Raw genomic sequence first — 22,880 nt, forward strand, 5'->3', positions numbered from 1 at the left:
TTTGGCACGCAGCCTTTTCAAAGGCAGTGGTAGTGATGGTGGCGGTGATGGTGAGTGTGTGTGGATGCAAGGGGGGGGGGCTGAAATGAAGATTGAAGCAGACAAAAAAGCCCTGGTGCAACCTTGAGGTGGAAATTAATAATGATAAAAATAATTACTGCCCCACTCCACTCGCCCACTCCTCCCCGACCTAGTTTTCATAATGGAGAACGATAGCCCCCAGTCGCACGCTGTGTGTGTGTGTGTGAGTGTGTATTAGTACGTCTGTGTGTGCACGTAGGGGAAGGGGCTACGGAACGGCCATGGTGTAATAGGGATAGATGTAGGACAGGACCTACATGAAGAAAACAGGGAGGTCATCAGGTAGGGGGTTGTGTTTTGTTGTTAATAAAGACTGCTACAGGTAAAACAGATGGCTCTCCTGGCACACGCTTCACGCTCTTCATGTTGCTTCAGAAACACTTGTGCTGGTGTTCGTTCTGTTTCAGAGTGGTGGGCTCTTACTCGCATGTCAGTGTTCCTCGTTTTGGGCAAATGTTTTTGTGTGAGTGAGTCTGAACACTGTGATCATGTGTATTCAGCAGGGGTGTGTGGAACAGACGGTGAACACTGTGCTGTGACCGAGCTCTGCTAGCAGCTCCCGTCAGAGGAGGCTGCACAAAGTCACATACAAACACAGATATGTGTATGCACACACATACACACACACACACACAAGAATTTTATTAAGACGACCTATGACACAATTACCTTCTTTGGTGACCTATAAATAGGTCTTTTTGCCATTATGTGTGTGTGTGGCACAGACTCACATTCTTTCTAATCTGAGTCAAGCTTTGGGCCTTATTCAGATGTAAGCTTCTAGTTTTAGAGCAGTAGTATTAGGAGTGCTGCTGTTAGCTTTTAGACTGGAGGTGGAATTGTTAAAACTGACTTCGAAGGGCTTGTTTAAACTAAAAAAACAAAAGAAAAAAAAAAACCAAAGGCCGCAAACGTTTCCGAAAGAAAAAAAACCAACAACCAAAAAAATAAAAACAAACAAAAGGGGAAGAAAAGGTAACGAACAACCTCCTAAAAAGCAAGGGTCGGGTGGGGAAACCTGGAACCTGGCAATTAAGGGAAAACCAACTTCAAAACCACCCACCTAAACCTTGTTGCAGACTGAGCACACTCGTACGGCAACCACACTCTCCAATGGCAGGGGCCTCCTCCAGCAGGACAGCTTGCCCTGCCGTACTGCAAACACTACTTAACAACGGCTCGAGGAACACGACAAAGAGCCCCTGATCCCAAGCTAATCATACATCTGTGAGATGGTGTGGAACAAGAGGCCCCACCCTGCAACCTACAGGATGTCAAGCATTCACTGCCAGTGTCCTGGTGGCAGAAACCACAGGACACCTCCAGAGGTCCAGTGTCCATGGGCCGATGGCTCAGAGCTGTTTTCATGGCATGAGGAGACCTACACAATACGAGGGAGGTGGTTTTAATGTTGTGGCTCATCAGTGTCTATGTTCATGTCCTCGGTCTGTGGAGATTTTCACAGGGTCAGTTTCTTGCTAGATGTCCCCATTTTTTTTAGCTTGAGTCTTGCATCAGCAGACCCGTTGTGTCAATGCAGTGGTCACAGTGAAACTGAATGAAGAGGCTTTAACACAGTGCTTTTGTGTAAATAAGTGGGGCTAATTAAAAATAATGAGCTGCGTGGGTTGTCAGTATTACAGTCATGTAAACTATCCTGTTGAAAGAGTGGCCATCCATTCTTTATTTCTGCTACATTGTCCATACAAACAAATAAAAACAAATGCTGATATAAGCCAAATAAAGAGGTTGCACTTCATGAACTTTAGCTTTACTAGAAGAGGGAGTCTTCGAGGGAATCCCAAAGTCCTTTTCCTGGCATCTTAGTCCGGTCTCTGCACTTTTTATGAAATTGCACAGTACAATGCAAGGTAGTGTGGCACCGAATGGGCCCAAAAGCTTGTTCAGAGTCTTCACTGCTTTCTTTTTAAGAAACAGAAGTTACTAACTTGAAAGTTGAGACACACATCTTTTTTCAGTGTGAGCTCAGGGCTGTAACTACATTATTGCAACACTCAGAGTGGATACTATCAAAGCTGCACACAAGGACTTAAGCTCTTTAAGAAATCTCACCGGCGAGCCAAAGCATTTAGATTAATTAAAAGTGCTTAATTAAACCAACAAGGAGCCAGAGGGTAGCTGTGGACTGGTTGAGAGGAACAGCAGAGGAGGACTGTGATAACCTCTGACCTCGCTCCCCCAGTCTCAGCAGACCGGTCCACCTAGCTGACCCCATAAAGCAAATGTAAAAGGCACACGCTGTTTCTGAAAAGTTGCTGCGTTCATTTAACTCATACACCGTTTCCTAATGTACTCGCTTTTCCGTCGCTGTTCTCACGGTGCTGTAGTGCACATGCTTGACATAGTGTTATAATTCTATACTAAAACAAATGCATAGCATCGCAGCACACCTGTTCCTGGTGAAGTCACATGTTCCATATCACTTTATTTAGCCTTCTAATGTTGTCGTCCTGCGGGCAGTCTCGTGAACAGAAGCAGTAGTGGAACGGTCACAGTTTTATGTTAGACTCTAAAAGAGGTAGAGAATTGCTTTTTCTTTGAGCCACTGTCCTGACTGAGAGTCAGCAGAGTTTTCATGGCTTTTGGAGAAGGTTGTTGCTCTGTGTATTGCCCAAATTAAAAAAAAAGAAAAGAACTCAAACTAAAACACATGATCTCATCTGGCATTAAGTATGCCCAGTGGAGAGCGAATTGTGAAAGACTTGAAAGATGTTAAGAAGAACACTGTATTTATGAGAGAAAGAAGATGCGTTTCTTGTTCCGACCTGACAGAGTAGCTTGTATAAAGCACACTTCTGCTTTAAAGCTCTGACAATATTTCTTCACAATCAGACTGTGAGTAACTGTAGTCGAAGCACCTCTAGGATTCAAAGTTTTCTCTCACTTTCTGTGTTTTTTGCTGACAATGCTGACAGTTATTTGTAAGTTAATAAAACCCAGCGCGGTGAGTGAAGTTTCACTTTAAAAGTTGCATAATATTTGCCTTTGTCCAGCCTTCTTGGACGCCTGGACTGCTATTTGGATAAACATGCTGACTGGAGCTGGTCTGGGTGCAGCAGCTGCTCTGGCAGGTGAATTACTTCACTTGAGCCAAATATAAATCTTTCCTAATACCAACCTGGAGAGAAGCAAGAAATTGATAGAGCCGTATTATATGGTTTCTACGTGTACGTTGTTGTAAAGCGCTCTGCTTCTGCTGCGAATGTGTGAATGTGCATGTGGACGTGTGTTTGTTTGATCCAGGGTTTAGGCTGTGAAAGCATCTGCCCATGCAGGCCTGGCTGTGTGCTCCTGCTGTGGGTCAGTCGGGCTGTTTGGACATGACACGGCTGTGACTGTGTGTGCGCGTCTGCAGCTTGCTGGCTTGGGAGTGTTTATGTCTGTAACAGGCACTTAACCACACAGACTCAGCAGGCAGCTAAAGAGAAACGCCAGAGGAGATGCTCAGCGGTGTTAACGGCGAGTTCTTTAAGTTCCCCCCCTTTACCGTAATCATTTATTTAATCTGTTATTTTTTTTTTTTTTCTTTGGCCTTGTACCCTGGAAGGAATTGTATAGCCGCTGGGAACATTTGTGTGTTTGTAATACACACGGAAAATCTTTTTTGTGTCCACAAGGTCTGAGGAGAGAATATTTGTGGGGGGTGGGAGGGACAAAGTGTATCACTTACACCCAGAGAATAGAGATACATGAGCAGAGAAAGAGAGACGCGTTGCTGGAAAGCGTGAAGGCTGCAGGTTTGTGTTTTCATTACTGGGATAAAAAAAAAAAAGAAAATGTGTTAAACAACTAACTTATCCATCATTTGTTGAGAAAGCAGCAGGCTTGCATTCGCACCGTAGTAGTTGGTTAATGTCAAACAGAGCGGTGGCGCATGCTGCTTTGACAGGGGGAAAAAAGTTGGAGAATCTTGTGGAAAAGGAGATTCTGATGGAAAACCCATGAAAAAAAAAAAAAAAAAAAAAGCAACAGAGGAGAAGAAGAAAAACAAATGTGAGCACTTTTGAGGATGAGAGGAGAGACAGAGAGGTACAGGGTAGGAAAAAGAGGGAGATCGAAAGAGGGGAGGAGGAGGGGGAGACCGACCAAGTGGGAGAGCAGCAGAGAGAGAGAGAGAGAGAGAGAGAGAGAGAAAGGGAAGGAGAGGGAGGTGAAGAGAGCTTAAGAGGGAGGGAGAAAGGAGGTGTGATAGTGGGTGGGAGAGGAGGAGACAGTCTGGTGGATGGGCAAAAAGACAAAGGAAAGAGAGGAGAGTGAAAGGGATCTGTCAGAGGGCTGGTTAGGGATGAAGAAACTAACAGATGCATAGAGATAAGACGGCCAGGGTCTCAGGAGAGGGATACAAGGGTGCAATGTGGAGTAACACAGTGGTTTAGCGAGAGGTAAAGAGAAGGGGATAAGAGAGGGGGGGAGAACGAGATTAAGGAGAAAAAGGCAGAGTGATAGACTGGCAAGGGAAGAGGGAGGAGAGAAGAGCTGGATGAGAGAGAGGAGGGAGGCCGTCTTGTAGAGCGCATACAGCACGCGTGGAGCTGGTGTTAGAGCGAAAGAGAGACAGAGAGAGAGAGGAAGGGAGGGAGGGAGGGTGGGAGGAGAGAGGGAAACAGAGGGAGGGGGTGAGGTATTTAAACGCCGGAGCAGGACAGCACAGGCGAAGCTCTGAACTCCCCGAGAGTGGAGGTAGGACAGGGAGAGGAAAGCAGAAGAACAGTTTTCCTGACGGCCAAGCCCACACACTCACACACGTAGATATACTGCACATACAATCACTCTCACGCACGCACTTTTGGACTTTGGACTCGTCCGTGGACTCCAAAAAACCCGCCCTCTGGAGCTCTACCTGTGCCGTCCTTGCTCCCACTCATCACTCTCTTCACCTCTTCACCCAACCTCCACTCCCCTCAGCCGCTCGCCTGGTGAGGGCAGATGGCCATGGCGCGGGCCTCTCTCGGGGGCGCTTTAGGCTATGCCCTGCTTGCCCTGGTCCTGGGGAGCAGCAACGTGGATTTCGGGGCACCCCCTGCGAGCTTCTACCCCCGTTTCAACCCCTTCTTCTTCCTGTGCACCCACCATGGGGAGCTGGAGGGAGCCGGGGTGGCGGAAGGCGGGGGAGAGGTGCTGCTCACCCTCCAAATTACAGGCAACCCCACCACCTACACCCCTGGACAGGAGTACCAAGGTGAGCACACCGTCTGTCATGTCCACTTTTGTGGGTTTTTTTGCTGCATGGAAAAGAGAATGAGGAGCTATTGTTTTTGTTAATATCACATAAGAAATACATATTTTAACTGATCACTTGTACATTTTGGATGATTTTTAAATAGTTTTCATTTTGTGAAAGAGCATCACCTGTTCTCGATGGACACACACTCCTGAATCGTGCACAGATGTCATCGTGCGTGACATAGATTTCACATTCAGATACGAAACCAACTTTATGAACAGAAACCAGACACACAGGGAATTCATGCAGGTGTTTCGCTTCACACGTGAGGCGCCGCTGTGGTGTGCGCGCATATGGGAGTGTGCGGTTTCTGTGGGGCGGCTACTGTTGGAAACCAGCATTTATATAACTGTAATAAGTAGTGATGCTGAGTGGGACTCCTCTGATCCCGATGCTCCATGTGTAGGTGGCTTCTCCACAGGACTAACAGCGAGATCCCTCCAACTGAATGGGAGTGAGAGAGCGTGAAAGCTGCGAGTGCGAACGGACAAACAGAGCACAGAAAGAGATGCTCTGACTAATAGAAATACAGACTAAGAAACGAGTATACCACGCTCAAAAGCGTAAGAGGAAACAGATTAATGTCCCCTTTCCCACACTGATGTGCTGGCACCTGGTACTGGAAAAGAGATCCCCTCTGACCTCCCAAACTGCGCTTACTCACTCTCGCCACTCACTTAACACTGGGGACAGTGACCCAAACAGGCCACCGCTGACCAAGTAAGGTCACATTCCCATGCAGCTATCCTCTTCACTACGAGCTGGATGTATACACTGATTGTATCTCACTTCCTATATATACAGAATTGTTGTGTACATTCTCTTTTCCTAACCCCGCTGCTCTTATATTACACCTAATTTGATACGACAAACATCGGATTTATTGCGCTCTTCTTTGCGCTGTTAACAACTGCATTCCATTATCGCGGCAAATAAACCCCTTCATTTCAAAGAGGATGTGTGCAGCGGAGTTTGTGTAATTGTACGCAGAAAGAAAAGCATAAGGAAAAGGCCAAGAAAACAGAACAGGAAAGGAGAGGAGTCTGGAAGAAGCCGTATTATTCTCTGTCTGAAAATAACAGCCCGGATCAGCCCTTCAGTCAAGCACCTTTTAACTGGGGCCGGGCTTGTAGGGGAGAGCGGGTGGGGAGAGATTTGAATAACTAGCTGGTGGATGGGAGGGATAGAGCGCACAGAGAGGTTTAGATAATTAGCATTAGAAATGTGGTGGACTGGGAGGAGGGAGAGATTTAAATAGGGCCACGGCTGGGATCGGATGGAGTAGGGGGAGATTTAAATGACGATGAGAGGATTGAGAAGATAAGATACCAGCAGCGGGGCTCGTGCACAAAAATGACAAGGTTCAAAGCTGCTCACTTTTTTTTTTTTTTCTTTCTCTGTCCCATGTTTTGGCACATGACAGCAGGTCATTGTTAAATTTAAGTGGGTTTTGACTCAGTTTGTGTGGGGATGGAAAGAAAAAAAAATGGCAAGTGAAACGCTGCTGGCTGTGTGTACAGTTGTGCAATCAGGAGCAATCCCCGTCTCCTTTTCCATCTCTCATCCTGTCAAAGGTTGATGGTTACAGCCACCCTTACATGGGCTTACCGTGGTCATTGTCAGGCTCAGTGTGGCAGGAATTGAGTGGTCTCAGGGCTACATATACACGAGTTGGACTGAGGGTGGATGTTTATCTGCCTGCTTTGCCAAACGCAGAATGACAGAAAAAGATAGAAAGGGGGGGAAAAAACAGTAAATTACACGTTCTGGTGATGTAATGGAACAGGCAAAGTGTTCATACAGTTGTTCTTTTTCTGCAAATGAGCTTTTGTATTTCAGTATGCTTTTTATTTTTTTGTTTTGTTTAATCTCAATTGTTTTTTTTTTTTTCTCCTCATGCTTTTTATGCGCTTTCTGAGCCTTTAGTTTTGGATTACATTTGGCTTAATCTTCTAAAAGCAACGTGTGATATAACCACTGAAAGAGCTGCGTGTGGAAATGGGGGTGGAAAGCATTAGAGATTCTGGCCGTATGGTTGTTGACGGGCTATAGAAAAAGAAAACCGAAGAAAGGCCGTGAAGGAGAGATGTTGTTAGCGGAGAGAGGGGAAAGTTAGAAAAAGGAAAGCGAGAGATGACCCCTTAGAAAAAGAGACAGGAGGTGAGTGTCTCAAAGAACCACCTCAGCATTCGGTGCAGAGCAAGAGCAAGATTCTGTGTGGCCGTACAGTAATTGGGTTTCTGACCTGACCTCACTGCCTCTTGCTTCTCTGTTGCTTTTGAGTGATAAGACCATGTGTGGGCAGCGTACTCTGTATGTGCGTATTGTAGACAAGATTACTGTGTTTAGCCATCAGAATGAAATGACCAAGAGAGGCCGCGTTACTCTTTGTGAAATGTTTGAGAGGGTGGGTGTATTGGCAGGGTCATAGTGGACGAAATGGAAACAGAAATACTGCGGAGACATTCTGAACTGCCGGGAAACAAAAGGGGAAGAAATGAAAAGATTCGTGGAGATTTGTGTCCTTGCATTTAGACTCTGAGGTCAGGTCTCGCACCACACAAATGGAAAAACCAAGTGTCACTCATGCACACGAACGTACTGCCTTATCTTTCACAAGAGAGACAGGAGCAAGAAAGAAGTAAGGTCACGCTGGGATTTGAGCCCGTCCTTTAAATAATCAAACGACCCATTTGAACCACTTTTGCTACACTCAGGAAGCAGCTTTTTTATTTCAGTTTTTTTTCATTTTGTGTTCGACCTCTTTAAACACCGCTGTGGGAACGCGAGATGGTCTCCGTACAGCAACCGCATGTTTATTTGAAGCAACATCAGAATACAAAAGCCTGTTTCTAAACACAGTTCATCAGAGGGTAATGTTTTACATTTCTGTTGGGTTTTTTTTGAGGGGGGGAAATCGCCTATGTTCATTTTCACAGATGAACAACAGAGATGGGATGGTGACGCAGCAGCGGGAGAACAGGAAAAGACAGAAATCCACCAAACACATTGTTTTAGTATCAGAAAACACTGCCTTTCAAGTAAAACACATGGGGTTCAAATCATGAGTAGGGAAGACATCATTCTGCCGTGTTGTGCAGCGTGAAATTCTTCAGGAGGAAGTGCAATGGAAGAGACCGGCGAGGACGTGGAATAGCAGCGCGGTGTCCTCTGAAAGTCAGCAGAGAATAACCAGAAAAATGGAGGTGCATGAGCAGAAATGGGGCCAGTGAGATTGATTGAGTGCCTTTGTATGCCAAGGTATTTGTACTTGTGTTTTCGTCCTAGTACGTAATAATGCACTTGCGATGAAAGCTACAGTTATCGCTCATTATTGAAAAGCAAACAATATTCAATGGGTTTCAGCAGCATGTCTCTGCCAGTGTACCACAATAGAAAAACAGTAGGAGGAACAGCGGTGCAAAGGAAAGTGACAGAGGGTAAAACACGAGCGCTGCTTGGAGAACTAGTTGACAGTACAATGCTAATCTGTCAGTGGTTTCTGCAGCAGTCCCTGTTCCGTGGACCTTTTCATGTGCAAATGATTGAAGAGGCCAGAGAAACAATCAACATTTCAAGGAGATTTGGACATTGCCACTAAATGACATTCTTAATGGGAACTTGGAGATAAATTCATCCCCACGAAATACCATCAGCTCATCCCATGATAACCTATCAGATTAGACGTTGTGAATTACTCCAGCAGCTCTCCTTCCAACACACCAGACACAACTCACTGTGCTTTGCAAAGTGAAAGAGGCCATTATCTATCTGCAAAGTTGATTACTTGTCATGGTTGGGGGAGTTTTTCTTTTTTTTTTTCTTTCCTCTCCGTGTGAGCTGTTGACTGATGTCCATAGAACAACAAGCCAGTCATGTTGAAGTGAAGGTCACATACACGAGGCCCCAGTAAGGCTGTGGAATAGTAGTTATTATCACACACCAGCAAAACCACAGCAAGATGTCCTGGAAACACAAGGTCCGTCTTTAGTCTCCGCAAGCCGGCACCCACTGACTTCAGATTGAATGCCAAAATGTCATCAATCTGCTGTGGGCTCAGCAGCTATTCGGATGTCATCATCGCCTTCTGCAACACTTAACCTCCGAGGGGACTGTTGAGTGTCTGCTTTCCGACCTTTGACCACTTCTTGTCGGTGCTGCATTTTTTTTTAGAGCGCTGTTCCTGTGGAGATTAGATTTGCTCGGTGTGCCCACTGTTTCTGCCTACCTTACATGTCTGTTCATCTCAACTGTGGCGTTTTATATTTATCTATTTAAAAAAAAAAAAAACTCTATTTCTTACGGTGCAGCAGGCATTGGTCAGTGAACCATCAAAAGACTGTCCTAGTTTTCATGCAGACATTCGTTTTCGGGGAGCAGGGACACTGAAAATGCAGGCAAGACTGAGGAAAGAATTGAAGGGGCGAGGAGCTAATGGTTTAATAGGGCTCTCTTGTGAGCGAAGGAAACGCAACATGCGGACAACACTTGCACTTTCAAGTGGTCCAGACCCGTGCATTCATTAGCTTCTCAGCCCCTTCAGCCTCTCTGCCTCCTGCTGCTTTGTCTGAATAGGTCACTTCACTGAGTAGAGAGAAGTGTGTCAAGTGTATTGCTGTTTGTATGGGCTTTCTGGGTGTGTTTGGGTGTTCTGTCTTTGTGGACACTGAATGATGAACCATTTAAAGAGCATTGTATTCTCAGAGATATGCCAGTTTCCTTTATGTCAAGGAGCAGATGGGTGAGAAATGAGAATGGATATTCATTGGGAATCTTCCCTTTGTCACACATGCACGCCTGGACATGTGCACGGCACTCAGCTCCTAGTGGGTGATCCATCATGACACAGAGACAGGTCAGATGTTCCGCTGCCTAAACACAAATGTCCTGATCAGCGGCCGATTACGATTCTTTGTGTCGATGTTACGACAGGATGAAATGAAATTTAGTCCTTTCCCCTCCCTGTCACGCGCTAAACGGCTGTGTCAAGATGTTTTCACGGGAACGTACTCCAGCTATTATAACGTACTGAACAAACCTCTGACAATGTAATGATGCTATAACAAACTTGCAGTGACAGACCCGCTTATCTGTCTGCGCCTTTGTATTTTCTAGTACAGAGTCGGTGAGTGGCAGCAGAGAATTTCGAGCCCCCAGTGTCTAGATGGCACACACGCCACCTATATGCCACATTTCTGGAAAACTGATTTACTGCATTGGAGCACAGAGAATCTGCTTAGATAACAGTTAGATTGTTAGCCTTTTGCCCGGCTGGTGCCAGAATGATGCCAGCGTGGCGCCAGGTGTGGTAGAAAGAACTAAAAATGAAGGCAGTGAGTGGATCCCTGCCAGGCAGAGGTGTGCGCCTGTGCCAGTCTTATCTGGGCAAGCGGCAAGAAGCTGTTACATTTTTTATTTTCAATTTCCTCAACGGATTCATTTTCCAGCCAAAACAAGAAAGCTCTTAACAAGCAAATGTGAGTTGTGTTTTCAGTAAGTTTCGTGAGTGGGCAGACGAGTGGCTGTAAGTATTTTCAGGATGTTGGAGTGTGTGCTTGTCTGTTGGGGGTTTGCCTGATTTGGAGTGCCTCTCCGTTGATAATACAAGCTGTGGTGTGCAGAAGCGAGGCTCCAGCTGTCCTAGTGTGTCCTCGCTCGCTGTGTTTCCCTCGTGTCCCTTTCTGATGTGTGAAGGTTTACATTTTAGACGGCACAAGCACCGACATATTCCACTCCTGGCACAAATCTGGCAATGTGTAAACCATTACAAATATGGTGACATGAGATTTTCCACGCTCGAAGCATAAAGCATTTGATAGCATTCCTGTTAGTTACTTAGCAGAGGTGTGACAGTACACAAAATTCACGGTACCTTGTTGTTGGAGTCACGCTTTGGTACATTTTTGGGACAGCACAGAAAAAAAAGAGAGGCATGTTTTTCAATTATTTTAAACAATAAAACATCCAAATATGCTTAATTGATCTTTTTTTTTTTTTACTATAACAGTTAAGTGACTCAAATGGTGGCATGAGAAAAGACAGCTTACTCTCAAGTGTAAAAGAAATAAGTAAAAAAAAATAATAATCCAATTAAGATATCTGCAGCATATTTGTAATTAACTATTTAAGCCAGCAGTGCGATTTCACTGTTAGAACTGCACAAAATAAAGCGGCTCTTTCTATTTTTGTTAAGGAAGCATCTTGTTTGAGGAAAGTTGATTGAACTTTGTGCAATAACAAGTGGACGCTCGGTGCCAACGTTCAATTTGCGCTCCACATTTCGACCAGTCCATCGACCCATACAGCAGGAACAGAGAAGCTGCAAGTTCTAGTTGCTGGAAGGCAGATTAAAGCATGTAGTGTGAGTTCTGGGTGGAACTCTGAAATCCATTCATGAGCTCAAATAAGGAGACAGATAGGATTAAATCTGTAATAGTCACAAAAAAACAGCAACTTTGTTACATGTGTGAGCCCATAATCCAAACAACATGGTTTTGATAACAGAGTGTTTATGTGGAGGAAGCCAAGAGAAATAATCCAGTGACATTGCTCTGCAGGTAAAGCATGGAGGGAACGTCAGAGTCGTTTTTAGCAGAACAATGATCCAAACCATATGAGGGCATGTTGAGAGAATGTTTCAGGAAAAAAAAAAAAGTCTTGTAGTCCTATACAGCACTTATGGGATTACAGGAAGAAATCATAAAGTGCTATGTTGATGCTCCGATGTGGATGAACTGAAAACCAGTAGTGAAGCCACTATTTTGTACTTTTTAGTCTTCGTTTTGTGCAGTATATCTATTGTTTTATCATTACATTTGTTGAAAATGTTTCTTGACAAGCGTACTTATTCCGTCTTTCTCTAACAAAATAAATCATCCAAATATTTTTTGAGGCCACTGTGTATCAGTCTCTGTGGTAAACCATAGTGAGACACCGAACATCAGCTCAAAGAGCCCACACAACAAACCCTGAGGGTGTGAGGATGAATCTCAACCGCACGGTATTTATTGCTTAAGTTTTTCAATAGAAAACACAGGGGACGCACCCTTCTACAGTCTATTTAAATAATTTTTTATTGCCACATTACAGTTTCTCCCTTTCCTCTGCCTCTTTGATGTTTACTTTCATCTTACAAACAGGTTGTAAATATAATTACAAAGTTTTATTTCCTTCTCACAAGGCCCAGATAAGTGCACACGGCAATAGGAGCTCTGTTTGTCTATGCAAACTCATGCTAATGTCTTCATACCAATCTACCTCCAAACAATGGCCCAGTGTTCATTCTCCTTCAGGAGTACCAAGTGACTCTAAGCCGGATTTTGAAAAGTGGTGGATCCTCGTGTTGTTCTCTTGGGGTGGTTTTCCAACCGCTTCTGATTGGCATGTCAGTTTTGCCGATGGCCTCTTCCTTCTAGAGAATGGAGCTCCTGTTGGAGGATTGTGTACCTCCTCCTCCTTCTTCTCCTCCTTTTGCTCTAGATCCTCCTTCTGGCAGCTTCATTGAGAGAACTGTAATCCCTGCTTGGGGGGCAGTGTGTCGTCTGTGCTGATAGCATTCACGGGGACTTGTAGCGCTCCAATGGACCCACTACAGAGGAGGCGGCATGGAGCAACTGGCCGGGTGCTGGGCACACAGCGCGTGGCACAGGCGGATTAGCCCCAGCCCTACCCCCACCCCACCCCCCCATTCAGCACCAGCCTCCTTCAAACAACCAGGCCCACTCTGCCCAGAAAGACACAGCAGGCTGGCAGGGGAAGATTACACATCCGCACACAGGCACAGACTCTCACATATTCCTCCCCTGAAAATACTTGATTCCTCTGTTGTTCCCTCATATCAAACGTCAGACCTCCAGTCCCCACAGGTCCATGTGTCATCAGTGAGCTCTGACTCAGGATTAGAGTTTCTCCACAATAAAGATTAGCTCATCTATCTCGCTTTTTTTTCTTTTTTTTTGGTTCATCAGCAAGATTTCTGAAATGCAAGCTTGTCTGCCACACGTAATCAAATATATCTGTTTAATTTTGTCAAAAATCACAACTAAAGTCAAGCCTCATAGACAACATAGCTGTAGAAGTAGGGTATCATTGAACATACTTTTGTAGATTAAAAAAAGCATTTTTTCTACCAATGCTGTGCTGTGGAGCAGCACGTCTTACACCTCAGTGGATCAGGTGTTTGATTGTGTTTTGCTTGTCTGTAACTGGCAGGCAACTGAAATCAAGACTAGACAGAGCTCTAGACGAAACAATAAGTGAGAATTCACCTTCTGCCTCAGTGTACTCAAGGGAGTTACTACAAGTCAAGGACAGTATGTTTCTCTCTGTCTGTTTAATGTCTTTGGCCTTCCTTTTTTCTTAAAAATTAATGTGGAGGTGGGAGCATGTGTCTTCATCACACCTCAGTGTGACGAAGACACATGCTCCCACCTGCTCCCTTTAAAAATGGCAGTCACGTTTACTTATTGCATCCCTTTTTGTCACTCAGGGAAATTGCAAAGAATACAGTCTTTAATGGAAGTAACACACAAGTTGTAATATCAGGAATGATCAGAGAAATGCTTGCATACTTTCCATTTAGTGCCGTTAATGACAGATGAAGGTGCTTAGGAGTCGCAGTAGGAGAAACCCAAGAACTAGTGTAAGCCTATCAAATGTAGGGAAATATGTGGCAAGTTGCAGACTCGTAACGAAGCTGTAGTTTAGACAAGTGGACTACTGCAATACAGTAGATGTGCAACCTTCAGTGTTCACAACTCAATAAAGACTTGTGGTTCTTCACAGCCAGCTTAGTACAGTCTGTTTTGTCGAAACATAGACATTAGTGTCTTTGTAAGTGCCTTAACACCTTTGCTTATGTGTGCACTTGTCACTATGTCTGACAGCAGAGAATACAGCGATAGAGTAAGTGAGTGATCCCTGCTTGCGAGTGAAAGCAGAGGTCTGAGGTAGAGGTTAACACAGAAACTGGGTGGGGATGAAAAAGGGGAGATGGAGGGAGCGTGACAGCGTTAATTACAGAAACGAGTGCATTTTTACCAAGCTGTGCTGTTGTGATTAAGACTGGATGTCAAGGGAAGTGCTCCCCATTGATCCACTGCCAGGAGAGACCATCTAGTTTTTCATTACAGCAACCAGCTTGTTAATTAGAAATCAATCTTTCCCCTCTGCTCTATGCAGCCCCGCTCCCCACCACTGTGCCACTCTCCTTCCCCCAAACATTCATACCCAAAAGCTACAGAGGCACATCAGACTTTGACTGATGTCAGTACTTTTTCACTTAGCTGGCTATAATCTGTAACTTTCACGCCAAGAAAGAGCAGGGAGCGGAGAGCAAAATAGTGAGGCACTTCCTTTCCAGCTCCCAGGACGTCTTTGACTTCTTCAAAGAATTGGCCAAACTGAATTCTAATTTACTTGTTGAGTAACAGTTATTATGTTGTCTTTTATATTATTCAGGATTAGCAAGAGACCTGCAGGTATTTTCTGTGGAAAACTAAATGAGACAGAAAGATCCATAGAGATTAATAATACTCATCTTACATTAGCTGGATTGTTTTTGAGCCATCACAAATCTTTTGGGTAAGTCGATGTGTTGGCACATCATGTGAATATGTAATGTACTTTTCTTCTGAATGAAAGAAGTGTACTTAAAAAAAAGACAACAACAACTCTGATGTGCTACATTATGCCCAATTTTGTGTGAGGCTCACATTTATGTGTCTCTTAACTGTAAACAAGTGTTGTAATGCTGACAGTGATTGTGTAAGCAGAAAGCAGTCGGGAAGGAGGGGTGGAACAGATGCTGACAAGTACTGACAGTGCAGAGATGTAAAGTGAACATCTATGCAAAGTGACAGTTGTGTTATTCATATTAGTGCTATTATATTTGTGATAGTGAGAGGATACAGATGGTTGAAAAACCAACATAAAGTGTCTTATTAAGATGTTGGTCCTTCGCCAGACCAGCTTTAATGTACCTTGGCATTGACTCTCCAAGTCTCTGGAAGTCTTCTGGAGGGATGGAACATATTTCTTCCAAAAGATATTCCCTCATTGGTTGCTTTGATGATGGTGGTGGAGAGAGCTGTCTAACACGTCAGTGTAAAACCTCCTAAAGGTGTTCAATTGGGTTGAAATCTGGGGACTGTGTAGGCCAGGGCTTATGATTGACATAATTTTACACTAAACCATTCAGTTTCCCTTCATGCCGTATGGATGCAGGCGTTTTCATCCTGCAAGAGAACTCGGAATCAGAATAAACAAGTGGATCCAAACCATACCAGCAAAACGATCCACACAGCATAATAACAGAGCCACCAGATCCCCTCAATATAGTGGTCAAAGCTTCTGTTTTTCCTTTAATTTGTCACCCCTCTGTAGTTGGGAATGCTGCCAGTCCTGAATACATAAGGAATTTGAGCCTGCGTATGTGAGTGTGCTACTGTGTTCACATGTATATGCATGTACACACAGTAGTATGTGCTAAAAGGCACAGCAGCTGTCTGGTTTTGCAGAAAGTGTCCAGATGTTCGCGGGCAGCAGGCACTGAAAACTAGGTTAGTATATTACAGGCATTACAGGTACATGAACTCATTGTGGATTAATTTTTTGTGTTGGACAGATTGAAAACATGAAAAGATGCTTTCTTTTTTCTCTGGACTGGCTGTAATAAAATGAACCCACTGCGATTTGTGTCCCTTTTTGTCCAGTGTTGTCTCTAAGAGGCATAACTGTATTATGTTGCAAGCATATACACTGTATGTAAGAAAAGCTGACCTGCTTTTGGCAAATACGTAGAAACTACTGTGTTGCAGTCCAACATAAAGTAAGCACCGTGGATTTTTACTGTTCACGAGGCTCGAACAGTTCAAAAGTCCAGGTTGAATCTCTGATAAAAACTGCAGTTTGAAGTGTCAGCCCATGAGGATGACTAAGAGGAGGGCAGGTGCACCTGGTGCTAACTTACTTATTCTCTTTCATCTCATAAGCCTTAGTGAGTCGGGAATATGCAAGGTTGAAAATACAAGGATGGAAATTCAGCAAAAGACCAAACAGCAGGATTGTTTTTTGAAAATGTATTTTTTTTTGATGTGCAATATGAAAATATTCACTTTTGGGGCTATTTCGTTCTCAGTTGGAAATTATTCAAAAGAAGCAATGTGTATCATTTAAATAAAACATGACCGAGTGGCTCCAAGACATTGACATTTATTAAATTTGGTCTATCCGTCTTCTTGAAAGTGAGGAGAGGTCTAAGCTGTGTATTACCAACAACAGCTCATCCATCAACTAATGGTACTGTATAATGGCATGCTTTTTCAGGATAGTGGTAGAAAAGACACACTTGATTAGGAAGCCTCCTTATGAGACTTGTGTACTACGGGAAGTGATTAAAGCCAGTCAGTTCTGTTTTGATTCGTAATGGACTGACTTCAGTGATGACGGCTGAGATACTGGTTTCAAAAGTTAAGCAGCTACATGTGAGAGAGTGGAAAAACAACCCTCATTTCTATTTCTGTTGATCTACCTCAGATCTGTCACATGGCCTCTTTTATTGAAGCATTAGCATGCACACTGGACAGAGGTGATTTGGTGCTCACTCTCATAACAGATATTGGATATGCTGCTGGCCTGTGGGACACATTTTCAATACATCCGTGCAGACTTTGGGTGCATTAAATTCTTAGCAACTTTACCAACTGTGGAGCAGATCTGTGGTCGTCACGCTGGAACTGGCATCGACCAATTAACATCATTTTGTTGTTGTGTCTGGTGTGCAGTTGTGGTATTATGAGGAGGCATATCGATCCCCTGACTTTCTTCAGGTGTGAATGATGTGAGGATTGACGTGGTTGTTAAAAGAACACTTCAGCTATTGATTAATTGACTAAACAGTTGACCAAGTGTGAGTTTCATACCATACTTACAAGAACAAGACATATAAATATATCAAGAATGGTGATAAGCAGTTTTCAGTCTTTTTCTGACATTTTTTAGATTTAATAGTCAATTAAATAGAAAAATAACTGGCAGATTAATAGATAATGAAAAATCATTAGTTGCAACCATAAAGGATGTGGAAGGTTCAGGCAAACTGGACAGACGGGGGTCATTTTTGTTGACATGAGCCTTTGTCCTTCTAAATGTCTTGCTGAATTCCTGCTCTTTTCTCATCTAAAGGCCTTCCTTGACAGATGCCTTCCAGTCAGGTCTTGCTCTGTTGTAAAGCTGTTTAGGATAGGTTGTTGGAGGTGGGAGACCAGTTGTGGAAGAGGATGGATGTTATGGGGTTACTTGGACTAAGCAGCCGAACTGTCACTGAGGTCATATCTGTGTAGGTGACGGCATGACCATCATTACCTCCATCCTGTTTTCTGGTTGGGCAGCTCCCAGGAGAGCAGGTGAGATGGAAAGGAAGTTATGCAACATTTCTGTGTGTGTCCAGTTCAATGCTAGCTGACTGGTTGGCTCTGTTTGTTTGTCTACATATGTAACTTAGCAAGACGATCATGTGATGAGGTGTTTCGATGGATGTGTTTAGTGTCACTGAGCTTGCCATAGAGTTAATTTTTTTTCTTCTTTGCGAGTGTGTGTTGTGCCTCTCTGTCCTGTGCAAAGAGTTGTGGTTTGGATTTCACCCAGTTTTTGAAGCAGAGTGTTTTCTTACATTCCTTGGACTTGCTCTCGGGAAGGCTCTACACGGTGGCAGCATTCCTCTGTGACTTGCGTTTAGGTACATTCAGATTGTTTATGTATTCTGTTTAACGATTACCACGGTGAACACCTTGGCTTTTGGTCGCGTGTTAGCATGTTCAGTATGGTTTTAATAAGTGAAGGAAGATGCTTTGCTTGTCGGGGCTGGATGGCTGAAGCCTTTTCTCTGTCTGCGGAACACATGGTGTTGATCAGAAGGACAGCTCACTCTCCAGTCCTGGCAGTCACCAAGCGACAGAGGGAAAGAATCATGGTGTTCCTGAACCCTATTACAATATAACCCTTTACAGAAACCACCATTTATACATGTTTTGAGGAACAATGCTCTCTTCATGGTTAGTGTTTGTAAATCTAATGCTTTTAAGATGATTTTAATTCGTAATTATGCAGGAAAGGGGTTGCTTGCTACTTTGGGTCTCAGGCTATTTGTATAAGGCTGTTTTTTTTTTTCTCTTACAACAGCAGTTCTTTCTTACCTTCTCCCATCTCATCCAGACTGATGAGAATGAAGAACTGTAGCCTATCAGAAATGATTTAGAGTCTTTCATAGCAGTGATAGGTACTGAGACAGGATCTGTGTGCAGTTTGAGGCCTCTGTACAATGAAACAATGAATAATGTTAAAAGCCCAGAGAGATGATTTGCTGTCAAAGCCAATCTTAGGTAAAGACAATCGCCTTTGAGATGTCACAACGTCATGTGCTTGACTTCAGAAACTATGAAGAAATGTTCTGTCATGACTGATTTTACCATGCTGATTAGTTGACATGCCTTCCCAGCGGGGTTGTATATTCCTTGTAAGTCCAATATAAGCCTTTTAGTATTAAGGATGAAAGCATATATAATACGTTGTGTGCGGAATAATATGACTTGCAGATTACTTGCAGATGGTGAAAGTGGTATTTCCTAAAATCCAAACAAAATGAAAGAAGACATCCCCAGGGCTTAAAAACTCACGGTATACTTAGGAAACTTTGGAAAATTGGAAACATATTTACCAAGGATCCTTTTTGTGTAGAATAACGCACGCACCTGTTCTTGCTCATGTTTAGGCATCGGACATTGTATGCATCGTATGTGAGCAGCACAATGAAGTGTGATCGGGAGGCAGATTATGTGTGAGGAACAGGATGCTTGTGACAGAACTGCCTCTTCGCTCCTGTTTTTCTCCACGGCTGTTGCAGGGGTGAAGCCAAGTTAGGCAGGCAGTAAAGCTTCAACTCGTCTCCTTAGTAAACAGAGTCGAACCTCAACAGAGCAAAAAATTGGATCGAGAACAAAAATCGTCCGTAATTTCTGGTAGTGATTATGAAAGGACCTGTAAACCACTCCCAGTAGATAAACTGCTTTCATTCAGACTTTTGCAAAAAGAAAAAACAAAACATGTTGTAGATGTTGTAGTTAAGCAGAACCTGTAGAAGCTCGGTGGCTGATAGGTTGTCTGTGATCTCGAGCTTCACAGCAGCAGATGGCAGTGCCAGCAGGCCAGGATGGTGCCAGAAGGTTACGCAATGGAATGATGCCTCTAAGACCTGACTTGAACACCACATGACACATGTATGTGTAGAAACACACTTCCCACACAATCTTCTGAAACTGCAGAGGGACATCCAGACATCCGTAATTCAGATAGTCTACATATCCTTGAACTCGTTGCCAGTTTAAAGGACCAGTCTTTCCTTCCTTTCTTATCATTGGAAAAAGCGGCCTATCCTTCACGGTGTCATGGTCAGGTGACTGACAGTTTGAACCATTTCAGGAAGCTCAGAGTGAAGTGGCACCCCGACACTGGCATGGCCATGGAAACAGATGGAACTATAGCTTCCCCATGGTCTGGCCTCCATTTCCTGGTCCTCTCTGGGGCACGTGTGTGTCTGCCAGTGGGATATGGGTCAGATGGTCGGCTATCTTTATCCAGATCGTTGCCAGGAAAACCTCCATCCATTTGGAAACAAAAAGGGCATCCTCCTGGTTCACTTGGAAAAAACACGGGGATTTCATTGATAATATATTCTGTTACACCATCGCTGCTGTCACGTCGTTCACAAATTACTTTTGCCGTCTGGCTTATACTATATTTCCAGTCTATGGTATAACTGAAGGTTGCAAAAACAAATTTTGTCAAAACCTCCTTCTATATCCATGTCTTTCCAGTTGTAGGCATTTTCTAAATGTTTTTTTGAGACTTGTGTAAGTAAAGTAAAGGTAATGAATGTGGGTGTGGTGATGACTGGTGGGTGTGTTTGTCCACAAAGAGCAGAAAGGAGCTGTTCAGGCCATGCCAACCACAGAGCCACTTCAATGCAAGCGGACCAGTCTGCGATGTAAATCAGGTCTTCTCTCAGGGCTCCGAGACTTCCTGTCCAGCGCTGGTCTAATCCCTTACCTTGCTTTTATTTTTTTCTTTCTAAGAATGAGCTCATACCGCCAAGCATTGCCAACCACAGCCCCGACCAAGCTTTGCTACACCATAAGGAGGCATTACCGTTGCTTTTAGGATGCCACTGGGCCCTATTTTTCTAAACCCTGCTATGATTGCTGACCCAGCATACAGTGAGCCTTTCACATTAGTTTAGAATTTTCACCATGAGCATTTGGTCTGTTTTTTTACTACTTTAACAGACGCGTGTTTTGCTCAAGGAATTGGCCAAAACCATATATCATTCATGGCTGCTCCTTCACTGTTTGTACTATAAATAAAGAAAAAAAAACAACCAGGAAAAACAGATTTTCTGCCTACTACAGGTGCATTCATTTCTAAAGGCAATAGCACACCTCTTTGGGATTCGTGTAAAATCGTACTCTAGTATCTTATAAAATTTTAAACACATATTCTTCCAGTACCTTGTTATTCCCATGTCGAAGATGCTTTTACAGCATTCAGATAAGGCAACGCACTCAGGTGATAACAAGTGAAGATGCAGTCTTGTTGTTCTTGATTGCCAGGTGGCTACAAGAAGTCAGAGGGAATCCTAACTGAAATATTAATCTTACAAATTCAAACCAAAGGCTGGTAAGATGGAACAAGTCACATTATCTTCTTTGCTTACTGTAGGCAAATAGGCTTTCTGATTTACTGGCAACCATTTGTGAGCTTATTTTTGAGGGATATATTGTCACGTCGTAGTTGTTTGCCTTTACCAATTAGTCATCACTATGTGTTTTCTGTGTGTCTGCTGCGTGTGTGTGTGTCTGCTTGAGCTTCGGGAGACTTGTCAGCATAGCCGGCATTGTGTTTGTGAATGTGTATTTTGTTGGTGTGCTGATACTTTGTGCCCTAACATTACTCCTGGTGGATCCAGAGAAGTGAAGAAAGCCCCAGGCCCATCAATAGTTGAGTAGTAGCACGGTTGTGTGTGTCTATAATGAGGCATACCACATCGCATCATCAATATTACATGCTGGCTTAGGGCCAAGAGATGTGCTCTGTGGTGTGTTCAAGTATAAAATATGTGCGTCTGTATGCGGGTACAAGCGCTATGCATACAGTGTAATGAGGGTTTTTCCGAGACGGTTAGGAGCACTTGTAGGCAAGACTCTCGGACCGAGCGCGTGCCTCTTGAAATGTGAACTTCTGCACACATCTCCTGGTTCTGTGTTGGTCTGTTGGAACCCTGACCCAATCATTTCCTGTTCCCACCTTCTTTCTAAACACACTGACAATCACACAACTGAAGTATTAACCAGGACCAGAAGCACATGAATAAATAGAAACCAGAACACTTGCTGCACAACAACATATGATTTTAAAACATTTACCAGAAGAAAACATTGTGTTAGGATTGCCTGTTTCCGGCAGTTATGACTCCTGCGTGGACAGGAGCACAGCTTCTTTGACTTTGTAGACGTAGCATGCATACTGAAGCGTACTCAAAGAGCAATTCTAATTCAATATACTTTTTTTCAGACTCCTTAATCTCCTCTAAATATCAACATTCTTTCTCCAGAATTGCAGACTCCACCTTTAAGCCCTTACTTTGTCACAAACCAACCCATCCCAGACCACGAACCAGACAATCAGTAAATGTACAAATAATGAAAGCATATATTTTTATGCATTCGTTTGCTTGATTTTGTAATCCAGAGCCTAAAATTCACTCCAGATGTTTGCATGAGCCCGACACCTGGTTTGTTTATCCATGAACAAATCTCACACAAACGTTCACAAACACATGCTCGCATACACAGAGCCTGCTAATGCGTTCAATGAGACCGTTGGTAATAAATTTCACCCCCATTCCCGCCTCGTGGCTTCTCATCCCCCTCGGCCAAGTGAACAGTGCTCAGAAATGAAGTATGGACAAGAATGTTAAAGGCTACCATCAAAGGCCTTCCTTTAGATCCGTGTATGTGTGTGTGAGCGCGAGTGTGAACTACCCCCACAGGTGATTGGATCTGATCTTATCTCATCTCATCTGATTGGCTCATCTATCTGATGCGTTCCACAGGCGAGTGAGAGAGGGGTGTTAGAGGCCTGTCTAAATAATTTAGATCTTGGATTTGTATTGATCAGGTAGTGCTGCTCTCCATGGGCCACTCCACTACCCCGACTCTCCATCCCTTTTCACCCCCCCCCAGTTCTTTTTTTTTTTTTTTCGATTGTAACCTTGTGCCCCCAGCTTTGCCTCCCCTCCACTCCTTCTCCTCCCAGCCTCCACATCAAACAGAGTGCAGGTACGCTGCTGCGAGGGAACAGAAAATTCATGAGAAGGGAGTAGATGGGGAAAGTGCAGGAGAGAGCTTTTTTTTTTTTTTTTTTTTTTTTACAGTGATACCTCAAATGGGAGCGAAGCTGGAAGAAAGGTGTTAGCACTGGCTAAAGAGAGAAATGGCATGGT

The 22,880-nt window shown here is 43.8% G+C and overlaps 1 protein-coding gene across 1 annotated transcript in view; it reads left to right on the forward strand.

The window, feature by feature from the left end:
- The first annotated feature begins 4,413 nt into the window (after positions 1-4,413).
- The window catches only part of reln (reelin), a 99,201-nt gene continuing 80,734 nt past the window's right edge, over positions 4,414-22,880 (forward strand). The window contains exon 1 of the mRNA XM_008278927.1: positions 4,414-5,281. Within this exon, the coding sequence (XP_008277149.1) occupies positions 5,029-5,281 (253 nt within the window). The 5' untranslated portion in view covers positions 4,414-5,028. The remainder of the gene's footprint in view (positions 5,282-22,880) is intronic.

The sequence above is a fragment of the Stegastes partitus genome, unplaced genomic scaffold (assembly GCF_000690725.1).
Source record: "Stegastes partitus isolate 25-593 unplaced genomic scaffold, Stegastes_partitus-1.0.2 Scaffold138, whole genome shotgun sequence".
NCBI lineage: Eukaryota > Metazoa > Chordata > Actinopteri > Pomacentridae > Stegastes > Stegastes partitus.